This window comes from Amblyomma maculatum, chromosome 1, assembly GCF_055883805.1.
Source record: "Amblyomma maculatum isolate TAMU_Amacu chromosome 1, ASM5588380v1, whole genome shotgun sequence".
Lineage (NCBI taxonomy): Eukaryota > Metazoa > Arthropoda > Arachnida > Ixodida > Ixodidae > Amblyomma > Amblyomma maculatum.
In genome coordinates, this window is record NC_139344.1 from 333,107,524 (window position 1) to 333,134,574 (window position 27,051).

The 27,051-nt window shown below is 43.1% G+C and overlaps 2 protein-coding genes across 3 annotated transcripts; one reads left to right on the forward strand and one right to left on the reverse strand.

Moving 5' to 3' along the window:
• Nucleotides 1-161: 161 nt before the first annotated feature.
• Nucleotides 162-25,644, forward strand: LOC146207450 (uncharacterized). 2 transcript variants are annotated; one of them, XM_084587492.1, is made up of 14 exons: nt 164-463; nt 1,450-1,615; nt 3,430-3,511; nt 5,748-5,810; nt 8,533-8,609; nt 13,537-13,688; nt 16,870-16,944; nt 19,490-19,534; nt 20,489-20,527; nt 21,517-21,546; nt 22,788-22,826; nt 22,924-22,956; nt 24,254-24,292; nt 25,550-25,644. In XM_084587492.1, the coding sequence occupies exons 1-14, from the start codon at nt 308-310 to the stop codon at nt 25,574-25,576; spliced, it is 1,023 nt and encodes a 340-aa protein (XP_084443618.1). In that variant the 5' UTR covers nt 164-307; the 3' UTR covers nt 25,577-25,644. The 2 variants fall into 2 exon arrangements, with proteins under 2 accessions (XP_084443620.1, XP_084443618.1); XM_084587494.1 differs by lacking the exon at nt 16,870-16,944 and having other exon boundaries at nt 162-463.
• Nucleotides 24,432-25,358, reverse strand: LOC146207451 (26S proteasome non-ATPase regulatory subunit 9). Its single transcript, XM_084587514.1, has one exon. The coding sequence runs from the start codon at nt 25,242-25,244 to the stop codon at nt 24,615-24,617; it is 630 nt and encodes a 209-aa protein (XP_084443640.1). The 5' UTR covers nt 25,245-25,358; the 3' UTR covers nt 24,432-24,614.
• Nucleotides 25,645-27,051: the final 1,407 nt, after the last annotated feature.

Consider the following 27,051-nt stretch of genomic DNA (forward strand, 5'->3'; position numbering starts at 1 on the left):
TAAGTACACGAGAACCTCCAGAAAAAAAAAGTCGCAGCTTGCCATAGAGCACAACAACAACAACAGCCATATCTATTATTTGTGATTCTTGAAGAAATTTGGGGGGAACGCCATGGGGAACCTGAGCGCCTGTGATTGGTTAGCTATGTCAGTTACTTCCATGACGTAAAGGCGGTAGGGCGTGGCTATAGTGCCTAGAATATACCGTGGCTATGGTGTAGTAGGGCGGTAGATTTGGTATTTGCTGCACTTTGTGCGTGTTCATCTGAGCATCGTAGTATAACGTTTGGCTTGGCGTACCGCAAACATGGAAGAAGCTCAAAAAGAGCCGTTTGCAGAACTGAAAAAGTTGGCCGCTCGCCTGGACGTCGAAATCTCAAACGCCGCTAGCTGTGTGAGCGGTCCGGTAAGCACTATACCTACCAGTGCCGTCACGGCCTTTGAAAAGGCGGCGGCTTTCGAGGTAAGTCTCTCGACGATTTAAAACCCGCGAAACATCTACTTGTTTTAATATCTGCCGCCTTCTGACCCATGAAAAGCACCGTTTTCGCTCTTGACAGTATGACGTTAGGCTAACACTTGTGGGCATCTTGTACTGTTCTTTTTCTTCGAAGAAGCTGCCGATATTAAGCGATAGATCAGTGACTTCTACCTAATTCATTTTTTTAGACCTGTTAACTTTCAGCATTTCAAATCGGCAGTCGAGTGGTAGCAGCGGAAAATGGGAAAGCATACAAAAATAAAAGGCTTGAGGTTTTGAATAACAGCTCAGAGCATTAAAACATGCGACGTTCTAAGTTTGCATAGTGTTCAGAACAATTTGGGCACGCGGGGGAATGTCTGATTCGGTATAGAAACAATCGGGCACGGTTGTATTTAGTTGTATGCGTCTTAGAATGCGTATTTGCGTAATAGTGGAGAGTTTATTAGGAAGAGGAAGTGCACGAAGAGTTTCTCTAATGTTGTCATGTTGAGTACTTGCCGCCTGTGGCATAATTGTTGCTAGAACCATAGTTCCTAAACCTTACTCACTTGAAAGCGTAGTCTTCGTTCGGACGCACACATGTAACCTTCGTTATATAGCGCCGCACGTAGGGTCATCAAGTTGACAGGGGGACAAGTGATGCTGTAATTTGCCTTCGAGCAATAACATTTTGTTCCCCTTTCTCACCAACAAAAATCAAATTTGCTTTTTCGATCTTCCAGATGTTTCACTTCCCATGATTCTGTAACATTGGGTCAGCACATAAATGCATTTCATTTGGGGATGAGGCCTTTTATCAAGCCCCTTCTCATTTGGCTTTCTTTCTTTTTTTTTTTTTCTTCCCAAACATTCAGCTTGGTGTTCGTGTTTGTTTCACATATATTTTCACTTGTTCACTGCATCTTAATTTTGCATTGAACATTCTGCTGCTGCATGAGGACACTTTCTTTCTTCCATTTTTTCAGGCCCAGTTTAAGCTCCTTGAGCTTCGTCTCCAAGCTGTAGTAAAGGAGAAAATGGCATCAATTCAGGAAGTGAGAGATTGCTTGGAAAATGCACTTAATGACAACAACTACCTTCTGCCAAAGCTTAGATCTCTTGGGCTTAAAGTGCCTGATAATGTTTTGCCTGGTGAGTACTTGCCTGTACTGACAACTATAGTTCTACTTGTAGAACTTTTTTGGGATGTAACTGATGTGCACTTACATGAAGTTAAATCTTCCACATGCTATGTATGCAAATGTGTGCAAAGTGAAGTCAGATTTTTCTCAAGAGTGTGTTGTACATAGCAGGGATTTATTTCTATTAGGTGACTTTCATATCGATCGTGTCTCATATAAGATGGCTTTTATGCCATATAGCAAATTCAATAAATATTTTGTGATACAGAGAGCAAGGTAGCACACTATCTGCTATTTTTGTGCAGACATATTTTGCCATCATATTAACATCAATTACTGTATATACTCGTGTAACAGCCACACCCCCAACTTGATTGCAGGTAAATAAAAAAAAAAATTGAAATGTCAGCTGGAAAAAATAACTTGTTGAAATGCAAAATTTTACCTGCAAAAAAATGTTGAAGTTTTTCTGAAATGGGAACAAATGTTTGGCCTTTTATTGGCCACCATCAGGGATGAAAACAAAAGGTCCTTCTGGGGTAGTTCTCTTGGTGCAAGATAAAAACTGAACACGTAAGAAGCCAACCACATAAACTAAACTAACCGGCACATGGATGCTGATGTTTTAGGCTGGTTTCAGTCATCATTGCTGTCATAACTGAAATTTTATAGTAAAAGCAGCATGTTCAGACTCGCTGCTTTTGGGTCTTTGATAAAATCAACTACAGGCAAAGCAAAGTCACAAGATTTGCGATATTCTTTTTGTTTGATGCTACAGCATATTTGAAGCTTGTTCAAAAGATAGCGCCTCAAGAGAAAAAAGAAAACTACATTGAAGGCCGAACTTAAATTGTCTGAATGCATCCCAAACGACACAGCTTGTCTGCAAGTAATGTGGAAGGTTCCAAAATCTGCATTGAGAGTCATTGCTAGCAGGCTAGTGATGCTCAATGAGAGCTGTAAGGAAAGAGTTAACAAAAACCAATGTAACTTGAAAACTACCGGCCCCCTGCAAGTTTATTGCTTTTGTGAGGTGTAATTCCTCTCCGAGAAAGGTCCGTATTTGGCATATCTCTCCTAAATGAGTTTAAGCTGGTTTGCCATTAGACAGTACAATTAACCTTTCTTATTTTCTTTTTGTTGCGATTCTTCTACCAGGGTACCTCCGTCTGCCTGTCTAGCAGTTTGAACTAATGTTGGAAACTTTCTGTGCAAGCATATAGTTTGGGCATACAGGTTCTAAATTGATCTGCAGCCCTCCGGTGTGGTATCCTGCATAGCTTACATGCAACTCTGGGACGTTCAACCCTACATTATGTACAAGGTCATCCATTTCTAACTACAGCACGGTCACTGCTTTCAAAGAGGCATTTTATCCGACTAAGGTGCATATCGATGCAAAGTGATACAAGCACAGAGGGACCTGGAGGTGGTCCTTCGCATGACTTGCCACTTAGCTTTATTGCATTGTTGGGTCGGACGCAATGGCGCTTTGAAAGCAGTGATCGTGTTATAGCTGGAAGCGGACGACCCTGTACATGCCATGCACTTTCATTTATGCTAGCAGTGCCAAAAGCCAAGGGATGTTTTCAACAAAGTCGTGTCACTGTTTAAGAAAAGGCTGTTTGAGGGTTTCTTTTAATTTATAGAAAATGCGTGTAATTGTTGTAAGAGCTCTTGCATTCTGAGGGCAGCATTTATTTGCAGTTCTTGCTTTTGTTTCTTTGGAGCGCATTGTCTGATCTTGGTAATTTGATATCAAGCTTCTCTGCTTTGTGCACTGCAGTTTGTGCAAATTACCATGCCTTGTTAAATTGTTTGCAGTCCTGCAGCACGTGACGCCGCCAAATGGTCGGCATTTGGCAGGCGAGACATCGGCTCCGTCCTGGGAGTCACCGTGCTCACTGTATCCTTGTCCTATTGTTTTGCTTTGTTGCCTTTTTATAATAATGCACCTTCTTTAACCCTTGTTTAGTTTTTTGTTTGCTTATTTAAGTTCGCCTGCTGCAGTGGATGCATATTTATTTCTTTATGCACAGTACCTACAGTGCCCTCACTGGGATATTATTGTTGGGGGAAAACAACAAATATGGTACAGAATAAGTTAGGCAAATGATGCGATCAAAGAAAAGAAATATACAGAAATAATAAACTTTAGTAATGCTTTAGCAGGTGTGGTACATTTTTCGTATCTAAGTGCACCCCCTAACTTCGGGCATAGTCATCATGACAGTAAGGAGGACTTAGAATCGAGTAAATATAGTATGTGGTTGAAGATGAGTTGATTATGCAAGTGCTGTGATGAGCAGGGAGTAACAATTCAGAAGCAAAAATGAATGGTGGATGTAAACATGTTATGAAACAAACACAGAAATGAAATCGAACTGCTAAATTTAAGTATCTGTATATCATTGAAGTTTTCAAAGGGAGAGACACTGGTGAGAGGACTATAATTGCTTAAAGTATGCTGGGCAGCTCTGCTTTGACCGGACAAAAATATTTCCATTACATTTTGATGGGGAGACCATATAGATAAGAACCTGAGACAGCACAAGGTTGTGGGATTCAATCTTGGTAGCAGCAGTTGCATTCCGACCGGGTTTAAATTCAGTAATGCCTGGTTGTCACGCAGTGAGCACCCAATAATGAAATCTAGGTGGTCAGGAGTCTGCTTCCTTATCACAGCCCTGCAGACTTCTACTGGCTTCAAATTGCCACAGGTGGCTCTTGTTCCATAAGAGAGGGGACATTAGGAACTTGAAATATCAAACAGATCAGTTTACTATTTATGTACTTGTATGGGTGCTAATTTATGTATTTATGGGTGCTAAGTAAGGCAGTTGCTGATAGAACCAGGAAAACCTTACAATTCAATCAACCAAAACACCAGGCAGGCTTTTGCAAAGGCAACTTGACAGTAGATCATATCCACACTATCAACCGAGGGATAGAGAAATACTTTGAATATAACCAGCCCCTATACGTAGCTTTCACTGATTACAAGAAAGCACTTGACTTGGTCAAAACTTTTAACGGTTGTGCAGGCATTGCGAAATCAGGGTGCAGTGGAGCTATATGTGAAAGCACTGGATGATATCTGTGCTGGATGCACTGGAACCATATTTGTCCATAAAGTAGTGCAATCCCTATAAGGAAGGGTGCTAAGCAAGGAGACACAACCTCTCCATTTTTATTCTCCGCTCATTTACAGAAAGAATTTGGAAACCTAGATTGGGAACAGTTAGCGGTAAGGGTTGATGACAAGTATCTCAGTAACCTGTGATTCACTGCAGGTATTGCTTTGCTGAGTATCAGCGGACAAATCGCAAAGGATGATTAATTAACTAGACGGGCAAAGCAGAACAGTGTCTAAAAACTAATTCCTATGCAGAAGGCTAAAGTAATGTTCAACAGCCTAAATGCTAAAGCAATGTTCAAGGAAGCGCAGAGTTCATCTATGTTAAATTAAGGACAACGCAGAGAGCTGAACATTAAGGTTTACCGAAAGCATGGAAAGTAGGTAGTAGGTCAGGGAAAAAATGCAAATTACTGAAATTCTAGTTGAAATCAAAGAGAAGAAATTTACACAGGCAGGACAGGTAGTACAAAGAGAGAATAATCAATGGTTGCTAAGGGTAATGTCTGCATTCCAAGGGAAGGCAAGTGTAGCAGTGGGCGGCAAAAAGTTAAGTGGGCAGATGATATGAAGTTTGCGGAGGTCAAGTGGATGCAGCTGGCACAAGACTGGGCTAAATGAAGGGGTATGGGAGAAGCCTTTGCCCTGCAGTGGGTGATGGTGGTGCATGTTAGGTGCCTAGGAGTAGACTAACCCAGAAAGGTAATGCCACATTAATTATGCAGTTCTCTCTGCTTAGGCTGTGCTTAGAGTACACTTGCATCTAATGCATAAGAAAGAAAGAAGCAGCACAAGTTCCAAAGTTTACCATTTCTGAGACTCTCAAATGAGTAACAAGCTTTATTTTTTTTTTCTGCACCAGCAGCAATGGTTGGGATCGGGCCACACCTCATTTGCAAGATGTTCGTGTGAAACTTGTTTTGTATGAACATGATTAGGCTATAGATGAGAACCGCTGTGCAGCCATACTTCCTTACCTTGATGATTTCCTTACTCATTCTTGTAGACAACCGACTGTGACAAAATTGGAACCAGTGTTCAGCAGCATAGCGATGGGATCATCTCATCTGTAAGTTGGCCTTTTTTTTGTTTGCTGAAGTGGCTGAACTCCTCTTTAAAGTTGTGGGGCCCTACAGTAGCACAGCTGAATGGCTATTACTTGGCTGTCTGGGATTTTATTGAGAAAGCGCTGCTAGTGCCACCGACCCCAAAAATATGACATCTATTAAAGCAAAGACTCAAATTCAAGACTGGAGCTCCTTCTCAGTCCAAGAGCACTAGTCTCCTTCACTACCGTGCACCCTAGTTAACCCTTTCGCTGTCTTGAATGTACCGGTACGTTCTCGCACTTCCCCCCACGCAGTGTCACCGACATACCGGTACATTCTTTATCGTGCATTCAAAACTTCGCACCTGAGCGCGAAGCTGGCGCGCTTAGATAAGCTGCGCCATCTTTCAAATCTTTCTACAAGTCTGTATTTTCGCCCCGCGTTGTGTTGATACGTATATACTGAAGAGTATGAAGAGACCGCCCTCGCCATCTTCTTTGCTGGGGGGCGCGGTCGCTCTGCGCACGCTACTCTATTGCGCTAAGGGATCTTGCGGTGCACGTGTTTCGCGGCGTGTGCATGCGGTTGCGGGTTCACGGTTTGTTCTGCCATCTGCCGCAAGTTTGCAGGTTTTTATTTTTATTCTGTTGGCGTGTCTGCTACGACGCATCACGTTCAGGGTCTCGCGCTGTTGCCTCTTCAATAGGTCGACACATGACTCTATCACTGCTTTCGTTCTCTTGCCACGCCCTCGCTTGCGGCTAGCAGCAGCATAAAAGATTGTTTTAGCCTCTTTCCTTCTCTCTTGTCATCTTGATTTCACAACATGCCATTTATCTCTGTTGTGAGAGTCACCGACAGTGTGCCCTCCGTGCGTGCTGTTACTTTCGGATGGCTGACCGCGCGGGACCTTCGATTGCGGACTGGAGCGATGGCTCTATTGATTATAAATACGAGCCGAGCTCGGATTCGGTCTCTCAAGAAGTATCAAGCAGTTTTTTTTTTCTAACATTATCCTCATTCATCTAATTTATAATCAGGCTGATAATAATGATGATGTTAATTAACAACACCTGCAGAATAATGAAGTGAATATTCCATTGACTATGTTATTTGTATAGCAATCATAATCAAAAATAAATCGCTATGATTGCTCCCCGATATGCTCGTTCCCTGAAACCAAGCCGACACTGGGGGTGCGTCACGGCCAGAAACGCCTGACAGCGAAAAAGTTAAGAGGCTGTCTACCCGCCCACTGCCACCCAAAATACACCACCCCTGCCCAACTCGCCCTCAAGAGTGCCATCACCCATCCATCCATCTCGACCCAACAGCATTTTTATTCTCCGCAAATGGAGAGGTTTTCCTCTTCCCTTAGTGCATTAGCAGTAAGACCCCCGACCCCAGTCACTGTTTTTGCCGGGCTCTGTCCGGCTCCGCTGCAGCACTCTCGTGTCTGTGTTGAAGAAGCAGAAGTATACCACTCAAATGTTAAAGATGCAGAAGTTTCACTTCAGCACATTCGTATTTATGCTGGAAAACCAGATGTTCCGGTCCAGCATGTTTGTGTCTATGTTCAACAATCAAAATTTCGGCTGCGGTCACTTCTCGCTGCTCTTAGCATTCTTCTGCCCCACGAAGAAAATCTAAACAAGGCCCTACCATGTTAGCACTGATGGGGCCTTGTTTGTCGCTCTTTTTTACCATCTAGAAGCAAGGACTTGCAGGTCTACAAACCTTATAATCAGTGGTGTCCATGTCGAGTAAATGCGTTAGTGGCCTAACCACACTAATTTGTGTGCAATTTTTTTTTGTCATTGCCCAAAAGAATAAAAAAAAAGCTTCCAGTTTCTAAACAGTTTTCTGCTCATTATCACTGCACCAGGCACTAAAGTTTCATATAATTAAGTTCCTTGAGAGACTGTGAGGCACCTGGAGCCATCCACATGGTGGCAAGGTCATTGTAGCTACCAACCACTGCTGCCATTCACATGCCAGACTCTTTGAATTCTCCCATTGATCGTTTGCATCATGTAAATGAAAGCATGTTGCAGTGCAGTAATCTTCACGTGAAGCTGCATGATAGGCTTATTTTAAGTTTGGGTATTCATATTAGGATATTCAACCACTACTTCATTGACTAGCAAGAATTGCTTTTGTGAAATTTTGTGAAGAAAGTGTGGAAATTTTGTACCCCATTAAAATCTTTTTTATAGTGTGCGACATCCAATGTAAATATTGCACATCAGTTTTAAGCAGACATAACACAAGTGGCTTGCAATGTTAGTTGTCTTTAGTATGTTACCAGAAAAATGGAGCGATCACTTGCTAGAAGTAATGTTCTTTGGAGTAGGGAGTGTCTGCCCAGTGCAACGCATAGAAAGTGCTGGCAGTGACTGTGCTTCAAACCACCTCTCAACACACTGGTGGAGACAGATACACAACGTGTGCCACCTTATTGGGGAGCATCCCTATCCTGGTAGGGCAGTATTTGCTTGTAGCATGCGCAGTCCTTCCAGGTTATGATGGAAAGAAGCAGGTTGCTGTTGAAGCTTACTGTGTCTTCTGAAGTTATTCACAGGTCAAAAAGTGCCCAGTAGGGAAGTTTTTGCCCCTGCGGCTCAAATAAAAATGGTTGTGACATGTACATTCTTTAGCATGTTATATATATGCATAGCAAAAGTGGCTTCAGTGAAATTCCTTGTGCTTGTACTGTTATCTTTCTTCCTGTGCTATATGCAGTGGCAATCCAGGTCCTTCTGTCCTTACCCAGCGACCACAGCCATCAAACTCCGAGCCTGCAGGCCATTCTCCATCTCGTAAGTCACTTGAACGTGGAGGTGCCTTGAGTACACGCAGTCATGGTGAAGCTTGGCTGTGCTTACTGTTGCACTGTCATGTGCACACTCTGAGTGCCAAGCTGCAACTGGGAGACCATTGCTGCTCCCCCAAAACTTAAGAGTGCGCTCCTTTGAAAAGTGAAAACACCACCATCAAGCTGCTTTGCAGCTGTGCTGGCCACATTTTTATGGAAGCAAAATGCGGTAGTATCTGTGTGTAGTGCAATGTTAATGTGCAGTAGGCAGGGGTGGAAGTGCTGCTCCGTTTGCTCTATTCTGCTCCAAACTGCTTTCCCTGCACCATCCTGCTCCAAAATGCAATATTGCTCCAAAACTGCTCCAAACTTGCTGCCTTGATGTTCTGCCATCAAGGTTAGCAGAACACGGAAAAAATGTCACAGCACCGGGGGCAAAGATATTACGCATCTTGCACTGGGCACAAATGAAATTTTTGTAAGGGAGGGAAGCACGGAGCATAATAAATATTTGTTCGCAAGTAAATTTAGTGTGAGCCACAGGCGATTGAAGGGAATAATTGCAAAAAAATGCACTATGTGTGTGATATAGCACCTCCTCTCAGCCTTTTGAATCACCGGTGGAGAGAGAAGCGAGAGCAGCAAGCGAAGAAGATAGCGCAAACTACTGTGAGCCGTTAGGAAAGTTGTCAGACTGCAAAAACTGCATGACTTATTTTTATGGTTCTGCTATGAGAACAAACAGGCACTTCACCATCGAACCTCTTTGCCAGTGACAAGCTTTTCAGGCCTATGGCTGACAAAATCATACTTGAAGCGTTATGGGTTGGTACACCAAAGGTGTAAATCACTAGGAAGCCTCTCAAGAGTGTTGGAAAGCCATACTGGGCCTATCGCCAAGATGCTAAAAATGAGCCCCAGCATTGCTCAAGCAAATAATGATAGAACTATTGACTGGAGGCAGTGAAGTAGAAATGCTGAAGGATGAAAAGGTTGCTCTACAGTGCCATCTATATTTCCTGAAGACATTACTGACCAGTGTTCAGGAATTTATCAGCAGAGGCGTAGGATCAAAAAGGATATGCACAAGATAGAGAGTGGAAACGTCGTGCCCATTAATCTGAGCTCCAAATTAGTGGCGCTGCTTGAGCGCATCAAAAGTGGTAGACTCGACATTTGAATCTGTCAGAGTCAAAATAGGCAAATGCTTTAGGTCACACTAGGTGTTCAGTTATGATGTGCACCAGCAAACGTTCCTTTTGCTGCGGTTCTGTCTCAAGTTGTTGACCGTTTGTCTTGTCAGAGAGAGTGCAAAGTTGGAAAGGCATTGAACTTGCATAAAATGGAATCAGATTGGAGGTTTTGTGTTTCAGAAAGAGAAAACTGCAATTATCAGAGGCATTTCACCTTAAAAGCCTGCTCCAAAACATTATTCAACTGCTCCAAAACTCATTTCATTGCTCCAAAGCTGCTCTAAAATGGCTTCATTACTGCTCCCAAAGCTGCTCCAAAATGCTCCAGCCTGCTTCCACCCCTGATTAGGTAATCTGGAGCCTTGCACTATGACGACTGTATCTCTCTCCCCTTCATCTCCTCTTGTATCCCTTCCCTCACATTGAAAGTTGGGTGCCTGCTGTGTGCCAAGACAGTTGCTTCACCTTTCCCTTTCCACCCCATAGCCATCTTCTCATCACTTCTTCTGTCTCATTGTAATGTTTGTTTTCAACAGTGGCAAATGCATGTACAGGCATCCACACACTTGTTTGAAGCACCTGAATGGCATGCGTGTGTGTGTGTGTGCGTGCGTGTCATTCGTTGCTGCTTGACGAATTCGTTGCTGCTTGACGAGTTCCACACAATATATCGAAACGTGAAAAATACACTGCAGCCTGTGTGGATCTGCTTATGCAATAAAACGATATGATGTCTCAAATCCTGGCTTGCATGTAAAAGGTACAGCTTTACTCCCCTCTGCATTGAGTGCTCTAGACACCTGCCTAGTGTGTGTCTTATCTCCCTTATGTGTTTTGCTAAAAAAGGATTCTGGTTTGAAAGAAAAATGTGCAGACAACTGCAAAAGGAGCGCATTTTTGTTTGAGTGCCACCTTTATCCTCACTTGCTATCACTTTGCATCAGCATGGCGCTTTTTATGTGTAGCACGAGAAGGAGTGATGAATGATGCTAGTTGGAATGAGGTGTACGTTAGTCTCTAAGGGACGCATAGATATTAAGTGAAATATAATGTCTTTGAAACATTGAACAAATCCTGTAACAAAAAAGGGCACATTCCCAATGTCTGACATATGATGGCGTCAGTTCCTTATGCAGCAGTCAACCAAAATAATGCTCTAGTTACTAGACTTACTCCTGCTTAGTAGTATGCTGTTCCCTGCCATATTTGAGAAAGAAGGTCGCACATTGAAAAATTGTCATCTAGGTTGATGCGCCTTTTAAAACATTTGCTCTATGGTGTTCTTTTGAGAGTTTCGCGTTATGCCTTATCACTTCTGCACCCAGTACCTCATGAGTTCCTCAGATGGCGCCACATGGTCGTGCGTCGCATGTTGTTTATCTTGTGCTGTGCAGCAAACACCGGCGTCACTCGTGCTATGCAGCAAACATTGTCGTCTGCATCGTTGTGCATAGGCACGAGAGCATTATGCTATTGCTGTAGCCAATCATGCCTCGTGTAAAGCTGCAACACACTCTCATGCTGCACAGTAAACGTCGTCATCTTCATCAAGTTCCAGCTGGGAAACACTCTTGCACTATGCATTGAACATTGTCGTCTTCATGAAATTCCGCTTCTTCATTTAACATAGGTAAATACGCCATATGCATATGCCATATAGCTAAATACAGAGACCGCAGCCATACCAGACAGGCTGCAGAGACCAAAGAACAATGAGAAGCCAGACCTTTGCCAAGAAGCTTATCAAGCATGGAAGCGAACCAAGATTGAAGCGGCTGCGCCCAATGGCTAACTCTCATGAAACTTGGTTCAGTGATACTTGAACCTCAACATTTTTTCCAGTGCCAACTACTGCAGTTCTTGCAAAGTAATACAGCAGCACACACAAATAAATAAGAAATGTCAAGCATTGTGATGTAGCACATAGCATTAGCTTGTCCATATGATGCTGCTTCCAGCTAGAACGAATCTACATCTTGATGGCAGCAGTGATGAAGGCCTAACAGTGCAGCCTGCCTTTTGCGTGGCAGTACTGAATGTGCACACTCGGTACTTTTCGGATTGGAAATTTTAATTTAGGCATAACTTTCTAAAGGGATTTAGTGACTTTGTGTTTGGGGATCTTGTAAGATGGAGAATGTTTCAGTCAAGGAAGTAATTACTCTAAACATTCACACGAGGGGAGCTGCGTAGAGAACTACAGAACTGCACAGCTTTCTCAGAAGCGTCGAAGTTGAATAAAATTGTTCTTTTTTTTTACCCTGGAAATATTCCCTAAATCACTGTAAAGCTGAAATTGTTGTAGTATAGTTTTCTTTTTCAACCATATGATGGTGTTCAGAGTGATGAAGAAATACCATTATTTCTTTTTTGCTCTATTTGATTCTACAAAGAATGTGAGCAAAAAGCTGAACTATTTGTTTTATGCATAAATAAATGCATAAAAAAATGAACTGTTTAAAATGCAGCTAAATGTTTGATTTCACTGCACATCTTTGGGTGTTCATGGTTTTATCTAAAGCATGCACACGGAAAGTTCACTTTCAAACATTACCATCTAGAGCCTTCTATGAAACGGCTGGTCTAGCAGCGAAAGGGTTGTGTTGGTATGCTGCTCGATGAGCAGAGGACCCTGCATAGTACCAAACAATTTTTCTCATGCAATGTCTGGTTTTCTTTTGATGCTTTTGTCTTTTTTTTCTTATTGTGGCTTCAACAAGGCTGAAGGTTTCCGCTTTAAGCTTGAAACCCAAATGCACTTCCTTGCCACCTCTGAGTTCAAATGTGGAGGCGAAGAGGAGGGAAATCCTCCTCCACTGCCCTCATGCTGAAGTGCCATCATCAGAATACATAGACTGTGATGTGAGGCACAACAACTTTGTGTCGTCGCTCTTAGTATCAGAAACGAGACTAATTTCTGCTTTTGAATGCGAAGAAATACTGACAAATCTTGTTTTCGGCCCGTTTTTCTGGGCACATTCGACTGCACTGAAACCATTCTCAACGCCAGCCAACATGCCTAGTCGCCACTTGTTAGCATTTGAATTATTTTCGGACCTATTTACTGGCCTGTCAATTTTTTTTTTTTTTCTGTAACGCCAGTGTTAGTAGCAGCATATACAAGTGCTGGGACAGGCAAGCTCATTTTTGATATATTGTTGGAACCTGCACGAATGATGATGTGCCAGCCTGTCTTTGGGGTGGCGGTTGGACATGTACAGATTGTGTGGAGAAACCCAGCTCATCTTCAGTAGTGAAGAGGTTAAAGCTTTATTATCATTTCTAACTACACAGATAAGGTTTACCATCAGTGCCACTCATGCAACGTGTCTACAAGTAGCACATGAAGAGAAATGTAGATGAAAGAGCTACTGTACCTTGGTACAGCTTTCACTGTCTGCCAGTAGCTTGAATATTGTTCCCTGAAATTTGTGTTGGGTCTATCTCGCTTAACATCTGTTGGTATAAATGGTCCAACCTTGAAAGTTTGCACTTGTTTCCCAAACAGAGTTTTCGGCTGAAAGCATGCTTGCTTAAAATTACCACTAATATTTCATGCTAACTGCGTGTATGTATTAAGAACAATAATAGTAAAATACAAAAATTAACGAAATTAGCACAGGTGGTTTTGTAAGTGAAGGCTAGGTGCTTTTTAAAGCTTCATTATGTTTCCCAGCAGCTCATTTGAGTCTCCATTGATTCCCCTAAATGTTTTTTGCCCTTTGCTTTGCAATGCAGGCTGCTGCTCCCAGCCAAAGTCAATGTTGGAAAGATACCTCAAAGAAATTGAAAGGGATGACACTATGCAATTCCTGAGGTGCAGGCCACTGCCGGTAGAGGATTTCGAAGAAGCAAAAAGTACTTCACCGGCCTCCTGCACGCTTGTCAAGGTATGAGGTTAAGTATGTGCTGTATCAGTCGGGTTTGAAAAGTTAGCTGCAGTGAATATCACTTTCGCAGTGCATGTTTTCCAACTCAGTTGTGTGCAGAGACTGTTGCCATGTGAGCTGAATGGTAACCTTGTATTAATGGGAATATTGTGCAGAATGGGAATTCTGCTCGCTAGTGTGTCTTGGTAGGCTCAGGAACACTCACTTGTTGGCGACATCTGGTTACAACATTCAGCAGTGCTAATACCTGTCCAAGCCACGCGCTCGAGTGCTTGTGGTAATTGTGTGGACAGCGGTGCAGCAGAAGAACCTTGTATATGCTCGGTTTGTTTAGTAGGCTATTCTACGCAAATCTATTTAGTCGTTCTGCTTTCTGTGTGTGATATGTGTATGTGGAGCTTTATTGTACCTCCTCACTGTGCTCACGTGAAGGAGCTAGCCTAATAATTCATTTAGTCATTTAGTGTTGTTCTTAGACACACATATAGCCTATTCCTAGTTCTTCCCTTTAAACAAAAGAAAAAAAAATTATGATGATAAAGACTGACAACCGTAGCCCCAACTATCTGCAGTGAAAAATTCACCACGAAACAAGACCAAAGAATACGCGAAATTACGCGGAAGGGTCCAAATCGTGCTTAAAGATGCACCTCGCATTATATCCAGAATATTTAGTGCGCCTTCACCACTAGGCATAGGGTGAGACGTCCAGAGCAAGGCGAGTATATAAGGCTGTGTATATATAATGGGGGTGTGGGTTTTTGAGGGAAGGCACTGACAGAATTGAGTAGTGTGAAGAGAGCAAGGAGCAGCAAAAAGGTGCAGGGCGGTTGGGCAGGTGGAAACAGTAGTGGTGGCACTACGGTAACGGCACCGGCTGCTGTGACGGAGGCTGCGTGCATTGAACTATCGGAGGTTTGTCATCAGCTTATTTTGGTGCATCCATCTAAAGAGTTGCCTCTTGTAATATCGACCTATCTGCGGGCCCTTTGCTGGGGTTGGCCTGAACGGTTTGAAAGTGCACTCTACTCATAATATTTCTTATTTAAATTCCTCCTGAGTGCTGAGTGCTCTTTGCATTTCAGTCATGCAAATAAAGTAAAATGGTAATTTTATCATCTTACTGTTGCTCCTACCGATGTCTATATAAGGGAAGAGGGTGGCTTCTCCTGGCTCTTCTGGGGCTGGGACTGGTAGGTACCCACTGTTTGAGGCGAGGGCTAGCCTGCCACCAGAGGTTGTATCTGTTGTAGGCCGTCATTGCACCCACCATTGCTTCAGTGGCGGATGACAGCTGTTGCAGCACAAGTCTTTCTCTCTCTCTTTTCTCTTCCTTCCTTTCTTTTTTCCTCTGTCGCACGAGGCAGCGGAGGTGGCTCAGCTTCAGAGCCAGTAGCAGGCCCGTGCATTTTCTTTTCCGTCTTCCTACAGTCACAACAACTAATGTCTATAACCGCAATATCATCAAAAAAGGGAATGTGGATGCTAAGACATAATTCCACGAAAAATCCTAAATCCGTAATATTTTGCGGAATTGCGTGAAACTAGGCCTTACTGATGGCAATATTTGCATCATAAATTTCTTGGTCTGGTGTCAGATTGCAGTGTTGTTCCTCTTAGTTTTGAGCAAAATACTAGATGCCACACCAAAATGCACACATCTGTCAAACAAAATCAACAATGAAAGGCTGTCCCTGTCTGATACAATTGTGAACCAGCCAGTGTTTTTATTTCGGAGGAGCATTTGGATGAAGCTTCAGTAGAGGGCTCATTCTTGAATGTGTGAACTGGATCTTGTGGGGAGTGCATATTACATAATTAAGCTGCAGTGTTAAAAAATTGATTGCTTTATGGCACATTAAAAAGTTGATCTTCAACGTGCACTGAAACTGCACATTATACAGGCACCTTATGTTTTGCCTCTATCAAAACATTGGCACTAAAACTAGATGTTTTATCTTGTATAGCTTATTTACTTCTAATGAGCTGAGATTCCCTCTGCCTTGTGTCTTGTGCTTTTTTCCTTATCTAACTTTTTAAGAGGAGTTTTTTTAGTGGAAGTGTTCATATTTTTTCGATCTCAAGTGACTGATAGTGTCATCTGTAATGCCATTATGAGCCCTGATAGGTCATTTTTATCCGGGTTTAATGTGATAGAAGCTATGTACTTAAATGGGTTCATTCCTTTTCGCTTAGCTCATGACACATGTCACGTAGCCTGGGGCCGAATTACACAGCGATCAAATCACAAAGTAGCAGGCTCGCTGATCGGTTTGTGGCAGACTAATGACAGGCCTTGTGATGTGATCATTGTGTAATTTGGCCCTTGTATCAGTCTAGTGACTATTGCATATATTAGCTCATGTTGATGGTCATAAGGACTTTGTGTGCTGGTATGAATTTGTTGGATTATGGCTGAAATATTTAAGTGTCATTTGCAACATAATCATGATTCGAATTGCTGAAGCATCCATTTAGCACTGAGATGAAGTTGATGCCTTATTTACATGCATTGTTCAATGTAACAAATTGTGCCCTCGAACCATAATTGACCAGTCAACTGCTTTGCTTTCAACACATAGTAAAGACAAAAGAATGTATGAAGGCACCCATATTCATGAGTTTTTCTGAGAACTAATTTAACTACATTATTAGTAGCAATCATTTCTCATGTGAAAGCTGTTTGTGAAAGCCCATGTGGTGTACACCTCCACTGGAGACAGCAGATCTTTAGTTTCAGTGTGCATTGACTCGTGCTGTACTCAAGTTGACGTTCTGACTGATGACCCATCATCATAGCATGCATAGATGCACAGTCTTTGTCAAAAGTATTCGGCCCAAGAGGTTTGCTTCTAAGCACTGTAACGCGGCTGCTGGCAGCAATACTGAAGTATGAATGGAAGCTAGATGAAACTGAGGTTGAGATTTGTCATCTACGAGATTTTGAACGCTAGAGTTGCTTTACGAGCCTCGTTACTGGGCTTAGAACAAAAATCCTTGGGCCGTGTACTTTTGACAAAGACTGTACCTATGCTAACCATCTAGTTAAGGCTTAATTCTTCCGACAGTTCAGACAGGTGCTCTCATGATACGTACTTCAAGAGTAGAATGAACATATAGAAGTTCTTTGTTGCTCAGGGTTAGGCATTTTCTCCTTGCATGGTTGTGTATTTACCTGCAGGAGTCATCTGAATCTTTCGAGTTTCGTGGGCTGGCGAAAGCATTGGATGGTGTAACCTACACATGTGGTGTTCAGGTTTGTTTCATTTCAGTACGTTGAAGTTACCATTTGCTGCAAGCTTTACAGCTGCATTTCGTGCACATACCTGGTTAAATTGAGCTAGATGATGTCCTGATATGTTCACCTTTTTGGTGCACCAGCATTAAATATGTCAGTTGCAAAAAGGACGTTGTGTCCGGGTGAAGCCTGTCATAAAACTATATGCCAACAGCCGCTTGCCACAGTCTGTCAAATCAGTTATTAAGGTGAAAGCTTTTCTGGCTCTTGGAACGAAATCCCCTGCACGAGAGTTGTGCGCGAGATCTGTCATATTCTGTGAGATGTGTTCTTGTCTAGCGTTCCTTCCGTCTGCAATCCCACACTTGAACGCGCGCTAAGGAACGCCATGTGACAGGAACGATGGAATACCATCCAAACTCACACTTCCCGGAGGAAGTATGACAGATACTGCGCCTTTCCTTTCCTGTAATCAGTTATATTTATATGTAGCACTGCAACGAACGCCGATAAGAGGCAAATGATAGGAGAGGAAGGGTAGTTTTTCATCATTCTCCTCTTAAAGGGCCACTGTCCACCCTCCAGTCGAAAATATTTTCTTCTCCGGTGACTGTGAGGCTTCGCCCCCAGAACGCAAGGCCACAAAATGTTTCTGAAAAGTTTCTGTATGCAATCACCCGATTTTGTCATGTTTCTCTCCTCCCGTTCCCTCGCAAAGATTCTTTCACTTTCCTGCCCATTCGTCTAGCCTCCGCAAGCCAAATTCCCCTTCCTCCTCCACATTTGGCGGGAGGTGGGGCGTGGTACTTTGAGCGCGTGAAAACGAAACGGGCGAGGGAGCACGCGCCGCTGTATTCATTGCGTTCAGTCCGGCCGTGGCGAGGGAAAATTGTGCAGCGAGCGGTGCACGCAATTAGTCGTGTACGCCCATCCTTCACCCGTCAGTCAGCGAGACGGACCAATGGATGTCGTGCTATTCTGACATCAGCCTAGCGGCCCGACGGGCCAACGTAGAGAACGGGGAAGCTGGTTTCCCGAAGGAGAGCATGAGCGAGCTTTGATTTGTATTTTTGCTGCTTTGCGACGCACGTATCGCTGTAACATTTTGCTCAGACTATCTTCGGTAGCTGATCGAAGCATTGGGCTCCTTTGCTTAAAAAGTCGTACTCTGGAGGAACATCTAAGAGATCCTCTAATTTTCTTTGAAGGGAATTGTTATTGAATTAAATATAGCTACTACACGCCACAGCTGGCACCATTGGCAGGTGCTCTGGCATGTGGTAGGCAGCTGGTGGAGAGACAGAGGTTGCGTTGTGGGAACAACAGCTGGTCGATATATCTCGTTGCGCTTTCGCTGGTTCTTGAATATCTCGACATGTGCTAATGTGTTGTGCTGCAAAAGAATAGCCAACCCACATCGGGATAAAGCTAGGTCAAGGTTGACAAATTTAAACAGGAGCAAAATATGCTACCACAGCTAAGTTACTTAGCCACGTAAAATGGGGGATTTTTATGCGATAGCTTAAGGACCCCCATATTACAGAAAACCCAGCATTGTCAGCATCATCAGCGTATGGGTTGTTTGTGATTGAATAATCTCAAGATGCGCCGGTTCAAGCGGAGATCGCGTAGTGGGCAGAGCGGGGTGTGACATCATGCGCCATGTGATCTGTGGAGGGTTGCAGCGGCAGTAGCGATGGCTTTGTGGTGGTCAAAGCGGTAGTTTGGGTGAGCTGTATGTGGAGGCGGCAAGAGTAACATGGCAGGGAATGATAAAAGCCGGCTAAATTTTCTGTTTTTCATTGAAGAGTTTCTCATTCTCACTTCATTGACATGAAGTGAGATGTGAAGCTTAAATATCCCTCAAATTTGTTTGCTTCAAAAGCTGCATATTTCCTTGTAGGAAGCCTTGTTCGTTGAGCTCGTCCACAATTCAATGTATCCTGTCCACTGTAATGACTTTCAAAAATTATGACTTCGTCTATTATGCATACTTAAATTACACTTCATTCGTTAAAATAATGTATGTTACACTGCCAACAAGTCAGGTCATCAGTGCCTCACTGTGGTAAGATATTGTCATACCTGAACAATGACTGTTTGCTGAAAAGTTTATTTATGGGCTTTCTCACATTATGCATTCGATCGTGATGAGATATATGGTGTAGCTCTTGTACGTGCATTTGCAACAATCTCGTTTTCGCTCTCACCTGACTGGTGGAGACGCTGTAACTGGAAATGGCGGCAGCCAAACTTTCATCTGGTTTCGGTGCTAATCTTGTCATCGCTGGTCCAATAACTTGATGCCGTTAAGAAAGCAAAACCCTTTCACTGGTGGCCTGCCTGTTCATCCTGGCTTTCCCTAAAGAAGTTCCTATATCTATCACATATCCATTTTTAAATATAAGAGCCAAAGTAATATTGAAAAAAAACTAAAATGAGTATTTCCAACCTTGTTTGGAACTTTTGCACAGAATAATCAGTGGTAAATGTTAACAATACAACACTTCATTCTCTTCTTCTTTTGCAAGGCATAAGGAACTGTGTTTCTTTTCTTTTCCAGCCTCTTCCAAAAACTCCCGAGCCTACAAAGAGCGATTTTGAAGAGGTGATTACTCGAACTTCCTTTTCTAGTGCAGTTTACTGACTTAAAAAGTTTACTTTTTTTTTTTTTCATATCATTAAATGGACAGAACACTGCACTTCAAACATCTAATTTATTTTTTTAGGCATAGTGGAAACCTTCCTGTCTTGGGTGGTCAATTTCTTAGCGATTTTGTTAGAAATGCTGTCGAAAAAGTTTAGCGAATTTTTCAGTCAGTGCATGTTCCGATGCTGGAAACCATGAGCAGCGACCACAATGACGACTGGGTGTCGACAGAAGTGACGAACCTAATATAAATCTCACCTGCCAGACAATAATTAGACATTATTTAGAGTAGAGTAGCGTTCATTCTAGTTTTCGGGTCCAAGGTCATTATGCCATAGAAACATATGACGAAAGTTTTAGTGAGCCCAGGTCATCGCTTTATCTAAGGAATTTGAAATGCTGTGGTGCTATCTAGTAACAAATGCTAAAAGCACATCAAAAAGCACATCACGCGATGTGAAAAGTAGGGTGTTTCATATTGATGGGCAGACCGGAGAGAGTGCAAAATATAATAAAACGTGATGACAAACATATCTTCAAGAAAAAAGAACTCTGTTCATTTAAGAAAATGGGTGATATTCGATGGAGATGTAGTCAGGTGGTGTACTTCAGTGATAGTGGCAGCATTTCGCCTCAGGAGTTCACTCCAGTCGGTTTTATGCGATTTTCAGTGAAAAATGAACATTACAGATACTCATTTCTATACTATATGAGGCTAGCTCTTACCATTTCTGCCGTAATCTTGTTACATATTTTGGTCAGTGTTCTGTCCCTTTAAGAACTAGTCTGTGGTAACATCTCATAAGACTTCACATTGAAACGCTACTCCATTTTAACCAGTGTTGTCCCATATTGACTGCAACCACTACGTACGTGGCCAGTATTGAACCCTTATCTTTGCTTCACAATTAGGAGGAGAACAGGACCAACTGGACAAGGACAGAACTAAAGGTAAGGTAGTGTGGCAGGACTTTTTGCCTGAGGACAGCCACCATCTCGTACATAAATTTCTGAAGCAACGCTGAATTACATGGGGAAAATGGTGGTGTTTGCAAGGAATACTCAACACTAATTACTTTAATATTTATATATCAGGTTGTAAAGAAATGTATGCAACACACTCATCTTAAAATATGGCTTTCATCGATTATAAAAAAAAATGTTTCTCAAAGCATTAACAGTCGCACATACAATGCATTAGCATGGCATGGTAGAAGCATATATAAAGTGCCAGAAAATATATCCCAGAAATACGATCAGACCTCTGTTCATCATGTAAGGAAAGGAGATTGCTAGATCGCATAATATGGAAATGCGTGAAGTCAACAGGCAGGGCTAAAAATACTAAACTAAAGACACATGGGAGACCCTTCTGCGAAGCTCAGACTCAAGAGAAATTGTTCAACTGGCCGAAGATGCCGCCGGAGTCCGAGAGCTACCGGCCTGCAACTAAGGCGACTGTCCCACCTTCCGGGTCTAACCCCCGAATAGTGGGATAGACACTGTTGGAAAAATAAAGTTCTCTCTCTCTCTGGGGCATCTGCACAGCACTAATAGTGCATCCGACTGTGTAAATAGTCGTAAGAAGTGTTGTCTATGTAGGGTTCCCAACTCTAAATAGTTGTGCTGCCTTGACAGTTCATTCAAATGAAGCTGCAATGTTTGTTCAATATGTGATAAAAGTAATGGACTAAAGCAAGGATTTTTCTTGTAAACACTTGTCCTCTATATTTAGAATAATTTGAATGGTGTGTAGTGCATTATTTTGCTTTCCAAAGTATTTTTCGTACTTTGTTTTACTTGCACTCGTGTTACGGATGCTCAGTATTTTGCTTCTTTTCTATTGGAGTATATGTTCTGCTTAGCAGTTTGCATGCACATGTCACCTCAGGTAATGAGAGTGCTTCAAAATGTAAGCTGTTGTTATTTTGCTATTTCAGTGGGGAAAGAGTGTTCCATTGACGCCAACGGTACAGTACTTTATTTTCTTGGAATAACTTTATTGCCGACCTAATTAATCATTACTAATTAATCTACCTCATTTATTGATAGGCAGTCACCATGTTTGCAGTCATTAATGGCTAATTACCATAATGCAGTAATACTACCACCTTTTCACTTTAATTAACAGAAATTATTTTAACTGTACATTCATTTATTATGCCAATTAACCACACCTCATTTCAACTTTGATTGCCTTGTTTAACTGCTGCAATTAACACTCTTGGAGACACAACTAGCACAACCACGATTGCATCGCCGCTCTTATGCATGAGACTTGGAGACACAACTAGCACAACCACGATTGCATCGCCGCTCTTATGCATGAGACTCTCACCCTCCGTCTTGTCCCTTCTGGTTAGGTCACCCACTGAAGTGACCGGGGTGTTGGCCATCTAGAAGCTTCCATTATGGTGTTGCTCATTGCCCACCAGCAGTGTCAGGACGTTAAGCTCCGCATACTAAGCTGTCAAGTTTTGTGCGTAGAGACACTGTGATTGAAGCATATGGTAAAAATGAAATCTGGAAGCAAATAAGAATCCACAAGGACAATTGACTTATTTCTAATTGTGGTTGTACGCTAGGTGTATCAAAACTGTGCACTAAAAATGTTTTCGTGAAACTTGCAGCGTGACCATTGTGGTTCTGATGGTAGCTGTTTTCTATTGGGCACTTTGACTAGTACTGCTGCCCATCACTGTGCAAATGTATTTATTTTTTTTTATTTTTCACTGTACTGACAATGTCTTGCATGTGGTATATACGTTTCAACACAACATCAGATACGAGGGACTTTGTAGTGGACAGCTCCAGTTACTTCAACCACCTGAGGTCCACCGATATTGCGCAGTAGGCCGCTATGATCAAACCCTTTTCCTTAAGCTCAGCAGTTGAGCACCCTAACTACGAGCCACCACGACTGGCTTGATGATGCCTGTGTTAGTGTATTAGACTTAAGCATGCCTACCTACTTATTAGGTGCCGGACCTCAAAGGTATTCAAAGACGTAGGACCACGTGAGTCAGCCTGAATGCTTCTGTCATGATGTAGCAGTTAGGGCACCTGATTTTAAGGATGCTCGCCTTCACTTCCTGCTATTTGCACTTGTGGGTGGATTTCGTCACGCATGATCATTTCATGTTTTCAATTTGCACGTGATAGTTCACCTGTCAATGCAAGCGTGTGCTATGTGTTCATGCTGTTCACACAGGCACCAGAGTCTCCAGACTTCGTGGTTCCTCGGCTTACGGTCAGTGCCTTTCTCTACATGCTGCAGTCGGCTTGTATTGGCATGCATTTTGTGGCAGACGTACGTAACGAAATAAACATTTAATTTTGTTTTTCAGTTCAAGGAGCGTGGTGCTGAAGTGCTCCCAAAGGTACTACTGCATTGTTGCTTGCTGCTGTGTAGAACAGTATTTTCAGTGCCTTGTCAGACAAGAACCACATTAAAAAGAAAAAAATATCAGGCATCATAGAGCTTGACAGAGTTGAAAATATATAAAGAGAATGAAAGCAGATTAAAGTTAAGACAAATGACGAAAGCCAAATATTGTACTTATTTCTTCACTCCAATTATTTACTGCAACTGCAATTGCCAAGGAAGTGTAGGCGCTTTCCTTTGAATTCAGTTTGGCACAATGTTGATAGTGTTTTTTCACATCAGCAGGATTTTCTCGAGTGGAGGTAGTGACGGTAGCGAATGCACATAAAAAATATTGCTTTGGTTAGATGCCATTCTACTCATGATAGTTAACTCTGCTGCTGTGCAGTCTTCTGATTGGAATAGTTGCAGCTGATGTCGGGAACATACTTCTGTTTAAGGATGCGCATTTGCTCTTTCCTCTAGCTGATTTAAAGGGATGCATTGATACTCTGCAGGCATGCCATTGGTTTGATGTGACCACTCAAAGCTTCTCAGCGTGGCTCTGTGTGCATAGGTGTATTTTAACAGAAACTGTAACCTTGTGCAGCTGTAATGCTTCTGTTTAGTTCTATGGGAACCAAGTGTCCACAGCTGTTCCTGCTTTGCCGTCTTACAAAGTTGTGCTGTTATTGGGCAGTCTCCCATTATTTCTCACTTCATTCTATAAGCAATTTTTGATGTCAAAGATCTTGGAGTGGCATTTGTGAAACATGCATGAATGCGATTTTCTGCAGTAGCAGTAACATCAAGATGGAGGCAAAATGCAAAATGCAAATATTCTCCCGTACCAACACTTTAGTGGGCATCAATAAACTCCAGATAGTCATACTGAATTTCTCCACCAGTATATAGCATGCATAGTAGCCAAATTGTAGCTGTCGTAAGTAAAAGCATGTTGTCTACACCAAGCACTGGTTATGCTTGAAAGAAGGGTACAGGTAGCTGTGTAAGGTCACATGAATGGAGGAGCTTTACAACATAATTGCATGCGGCACCAAACAGTCGAGCTCGATGGCACTGCACACAGCCTCCTATGGTAAACACATGTGCTCTTAGGAAAGGCAGACCACTTTCAATTCATGATGGTATTTCTGTAACCGCACTTGTAGATTCCAGTTGTAAGCTGTTCCTTAAAAAAAATTTTAAAAAAAATGATACAAGTAAGCAGATGTCGCACTGTCTTGCATGTTACTGTATGTGAATACCACTCTTAAGCCAGAAGCAGTGAATTTGTCTTTTGTTGCTTGCAGATGCCAGAGCCCAAGAAAAAAACAACGCCAGTCCTTAAGGTGACACATTAATGCCATTATTTGTATGGAACTTTGGAGTCTGTTGCCCGAGTTGTTTGAAATGAGTGTGCATGTGCAGTGAGCGGAGGGCTCTATCATGATGAGCCACCAGCAGTAAGTTTGAAAACAGAGCCTGTGCTTCACCAAAAACGCCTCTTTATTCCGCCACAAGTTGCGGTCTCAATTTTGGGCTACAGCCATTTGACAGGGCTATCTGAAGGATCTGATTTAATGTTTCCATGCAGACAAGTGGAAACGCCTCCGAGAACCAATCGCAAGTGTTACTGGTTTAGATGTCGCACTTGATGTCACTCCCCACATCTTAGCGCACCGGAAGAATCATGCAGCCTAGCAAACCCCTCCCGTGCCACTGTTTCGGTGTCAGCACCAATGACAAGGTTTCTGCATTCCGTTTCACAAGTACGTTGACAGGCCTGCCTACGCTATGTTGAACAACAGTGGCAATCGCCGATACATCTGTAAAGTTGCCGGCGTTCACAGAACCGAACTTGATGATCTTGTCACCAGCGCTGAGGCCAGCTTCCTGCGCAGGCGAGCCGTTTTCGACATTTCTGACCTCTGCGAAAGGCATGGGCGATGAGGCTCGGCCGTGCGCACCGCGAAGTTGTTGCAGGTCCAGTGTCTCCGCGGCTTGAGTGTTGGTGGCGGTGGCGGCGCCGTTCCGCGAGACCTGCGCGTGGTATGCGTGCAGGCTTCTCTCGATGTCCTTCATGACCGCCTTGTGGTCGTTTAAAAGGCAGATGATGCTGTGTCGGGCATGTCGTACCTTGTAGACGTCGATGTCGGACCGCGGGTAGCCTTCGTTGTCAACCAGCGGTTCGTCCATGCCGACTGCGTTAGCGTTGAGTATCGCATTTTGCGCATTGATGGCGGCTTCGATGTCGAGCTTTCTCTTGGTCAGCTGGGTGAGGATTTGCTTCTGATCTATCATGTCTGCGTCTGGCTTGCTACTCAAAACCTAAGGGCGCAATAACCGCTGCATCACGCTGCGTGAGTCGCCCGCTAGCTGCTGGGCGCCATTGCGTGATGCCAGTGGCAATGAGAGCTCGCCAGTAGCAGAGTGGCCTTTCCTTTTTCTTTTTTTTTTTTTTTTTTTTTTTTGCTTGGTTTCGGTTTCGTGGACTGGAGGCCCTTCGCCACACCGATGTCAAAGCCATCAGCGGCAAGGAAAAGTGCTTAGCTGCTTTTGATGATGTAGCTGAAATGTGTTTGATTTACATTCCTTCTCCTTTCTAGGAGAGCAACGTGGGTGCGCCGCCGTGAAAAACTCGACCGCTTTAGATGCATCTGCTGTGTTGAATGCCAGCGCTGGTGTGAACAAAATAAAACAATTTTAGCATTTGTTTTGTTTTTGCCTTTCGCTCCTTTGCCCTACATAACTATCTCGCGTCGTTTCCATGATGCGGAAAGTGTTTGCTGTACCATTTTTCTCTCTCGTCTGCCGGGAACAGTGATAACCAGATATATCATTACACTGTTCACCTTTTTAGCAATACTGGCGGTAATGACATACGAAAAATAGAATCTTTATGCTCTAAAATAGCTTTGGTGGCGAACTTTTGTGAATGCATACAAAACCAAGGGTCAGAAATTTTCAGGGAAGCTTGAAGGGCATTCGGCAAAAGCTTTGAAATAGTAGTTTTGAATCCAGCTTTCATGTTCTGCTCAAGCGATGGAAATGTGGAACCGGTGTGTACTACATATACCTGTCACAGCAGATGGAAGTGCTGAACTTCAGTTTCACTGTGCGAGCTTGTTACTATGAGGCTAACCTTAGCTGTCACATAGAAGTCCGTCCAAGGTCCCGATGAAGCGGCCAGGAAAGAGATGAGAACGAAGGTGAGCAGCGATAGAGAAAGAAGGGATGCTGTCATGGACAGATGTAAAGAAAAAAAGTTGCTAACCGGCTGTCTATTTTTAAACAGTTGGCAACGGCGACTGCTTCACGCCAATGCTTTCTACGCTGTCGCTTTAGCGTGGCCCTTTTAGCGCGAACTTGTCCAAAATGCACCTTGGCTTTGCAATGTTGCTGATCAACTTCTCTCTTCTGCTGAGAGGTCAAACCTCCCGGGCACGACGAGCGTCCTCCGAATCATATGATTCATTGACTATCATGTAGCACTATGGTGCGACAGCTGCTGGGCCATTTACGCGAGCTGGTTTTTCGGTTTATCTTTTAGTGCGTAGCACTACTAGCCGCAATCACGGATTTCGCCGATGTCTGTCCGAAGCCGCCCACTCTCTCTTCGTGAACTTGAAGTGGAGAAAGGTGGCGACCGGCGCTGAGGCGGAGCGGCCGCACAACTGCAGCACGAGCCGCTCTCTTTCTCTCTGCCCATTCGTCTCTGCTTGAACTTGGAAGAAGAGGAAGGGGAAGTGGCGACGTCCGAATCACGCGACTTAACACTGAGGGGGCGGAGCAGCCGCATAGATGCACCCAGTGAGAGAGGGCGTGTCAGTTGCGGACGTGGCAACCGTTGTCGTTGTTGACCAAATAACTTATGGCACATACCCACAGAGGGGGATCGGCCAAGAAAATTTTTGAAGTATACTTGCACAAAAAAAAAGTGATTTGAGGGGTAGAGGAAAGGAAACAAAACGGAAAATAAGTGAAATATAAAATGAAAAGTGGTAACACACACGGGAGATTGACACTGCAATTGTAGAACAAGTGACGTTTAAATATTTAGCAAGGCAAACGATTTGATTCCAGTAAAAAAATCTTGCATGGCAGTGAA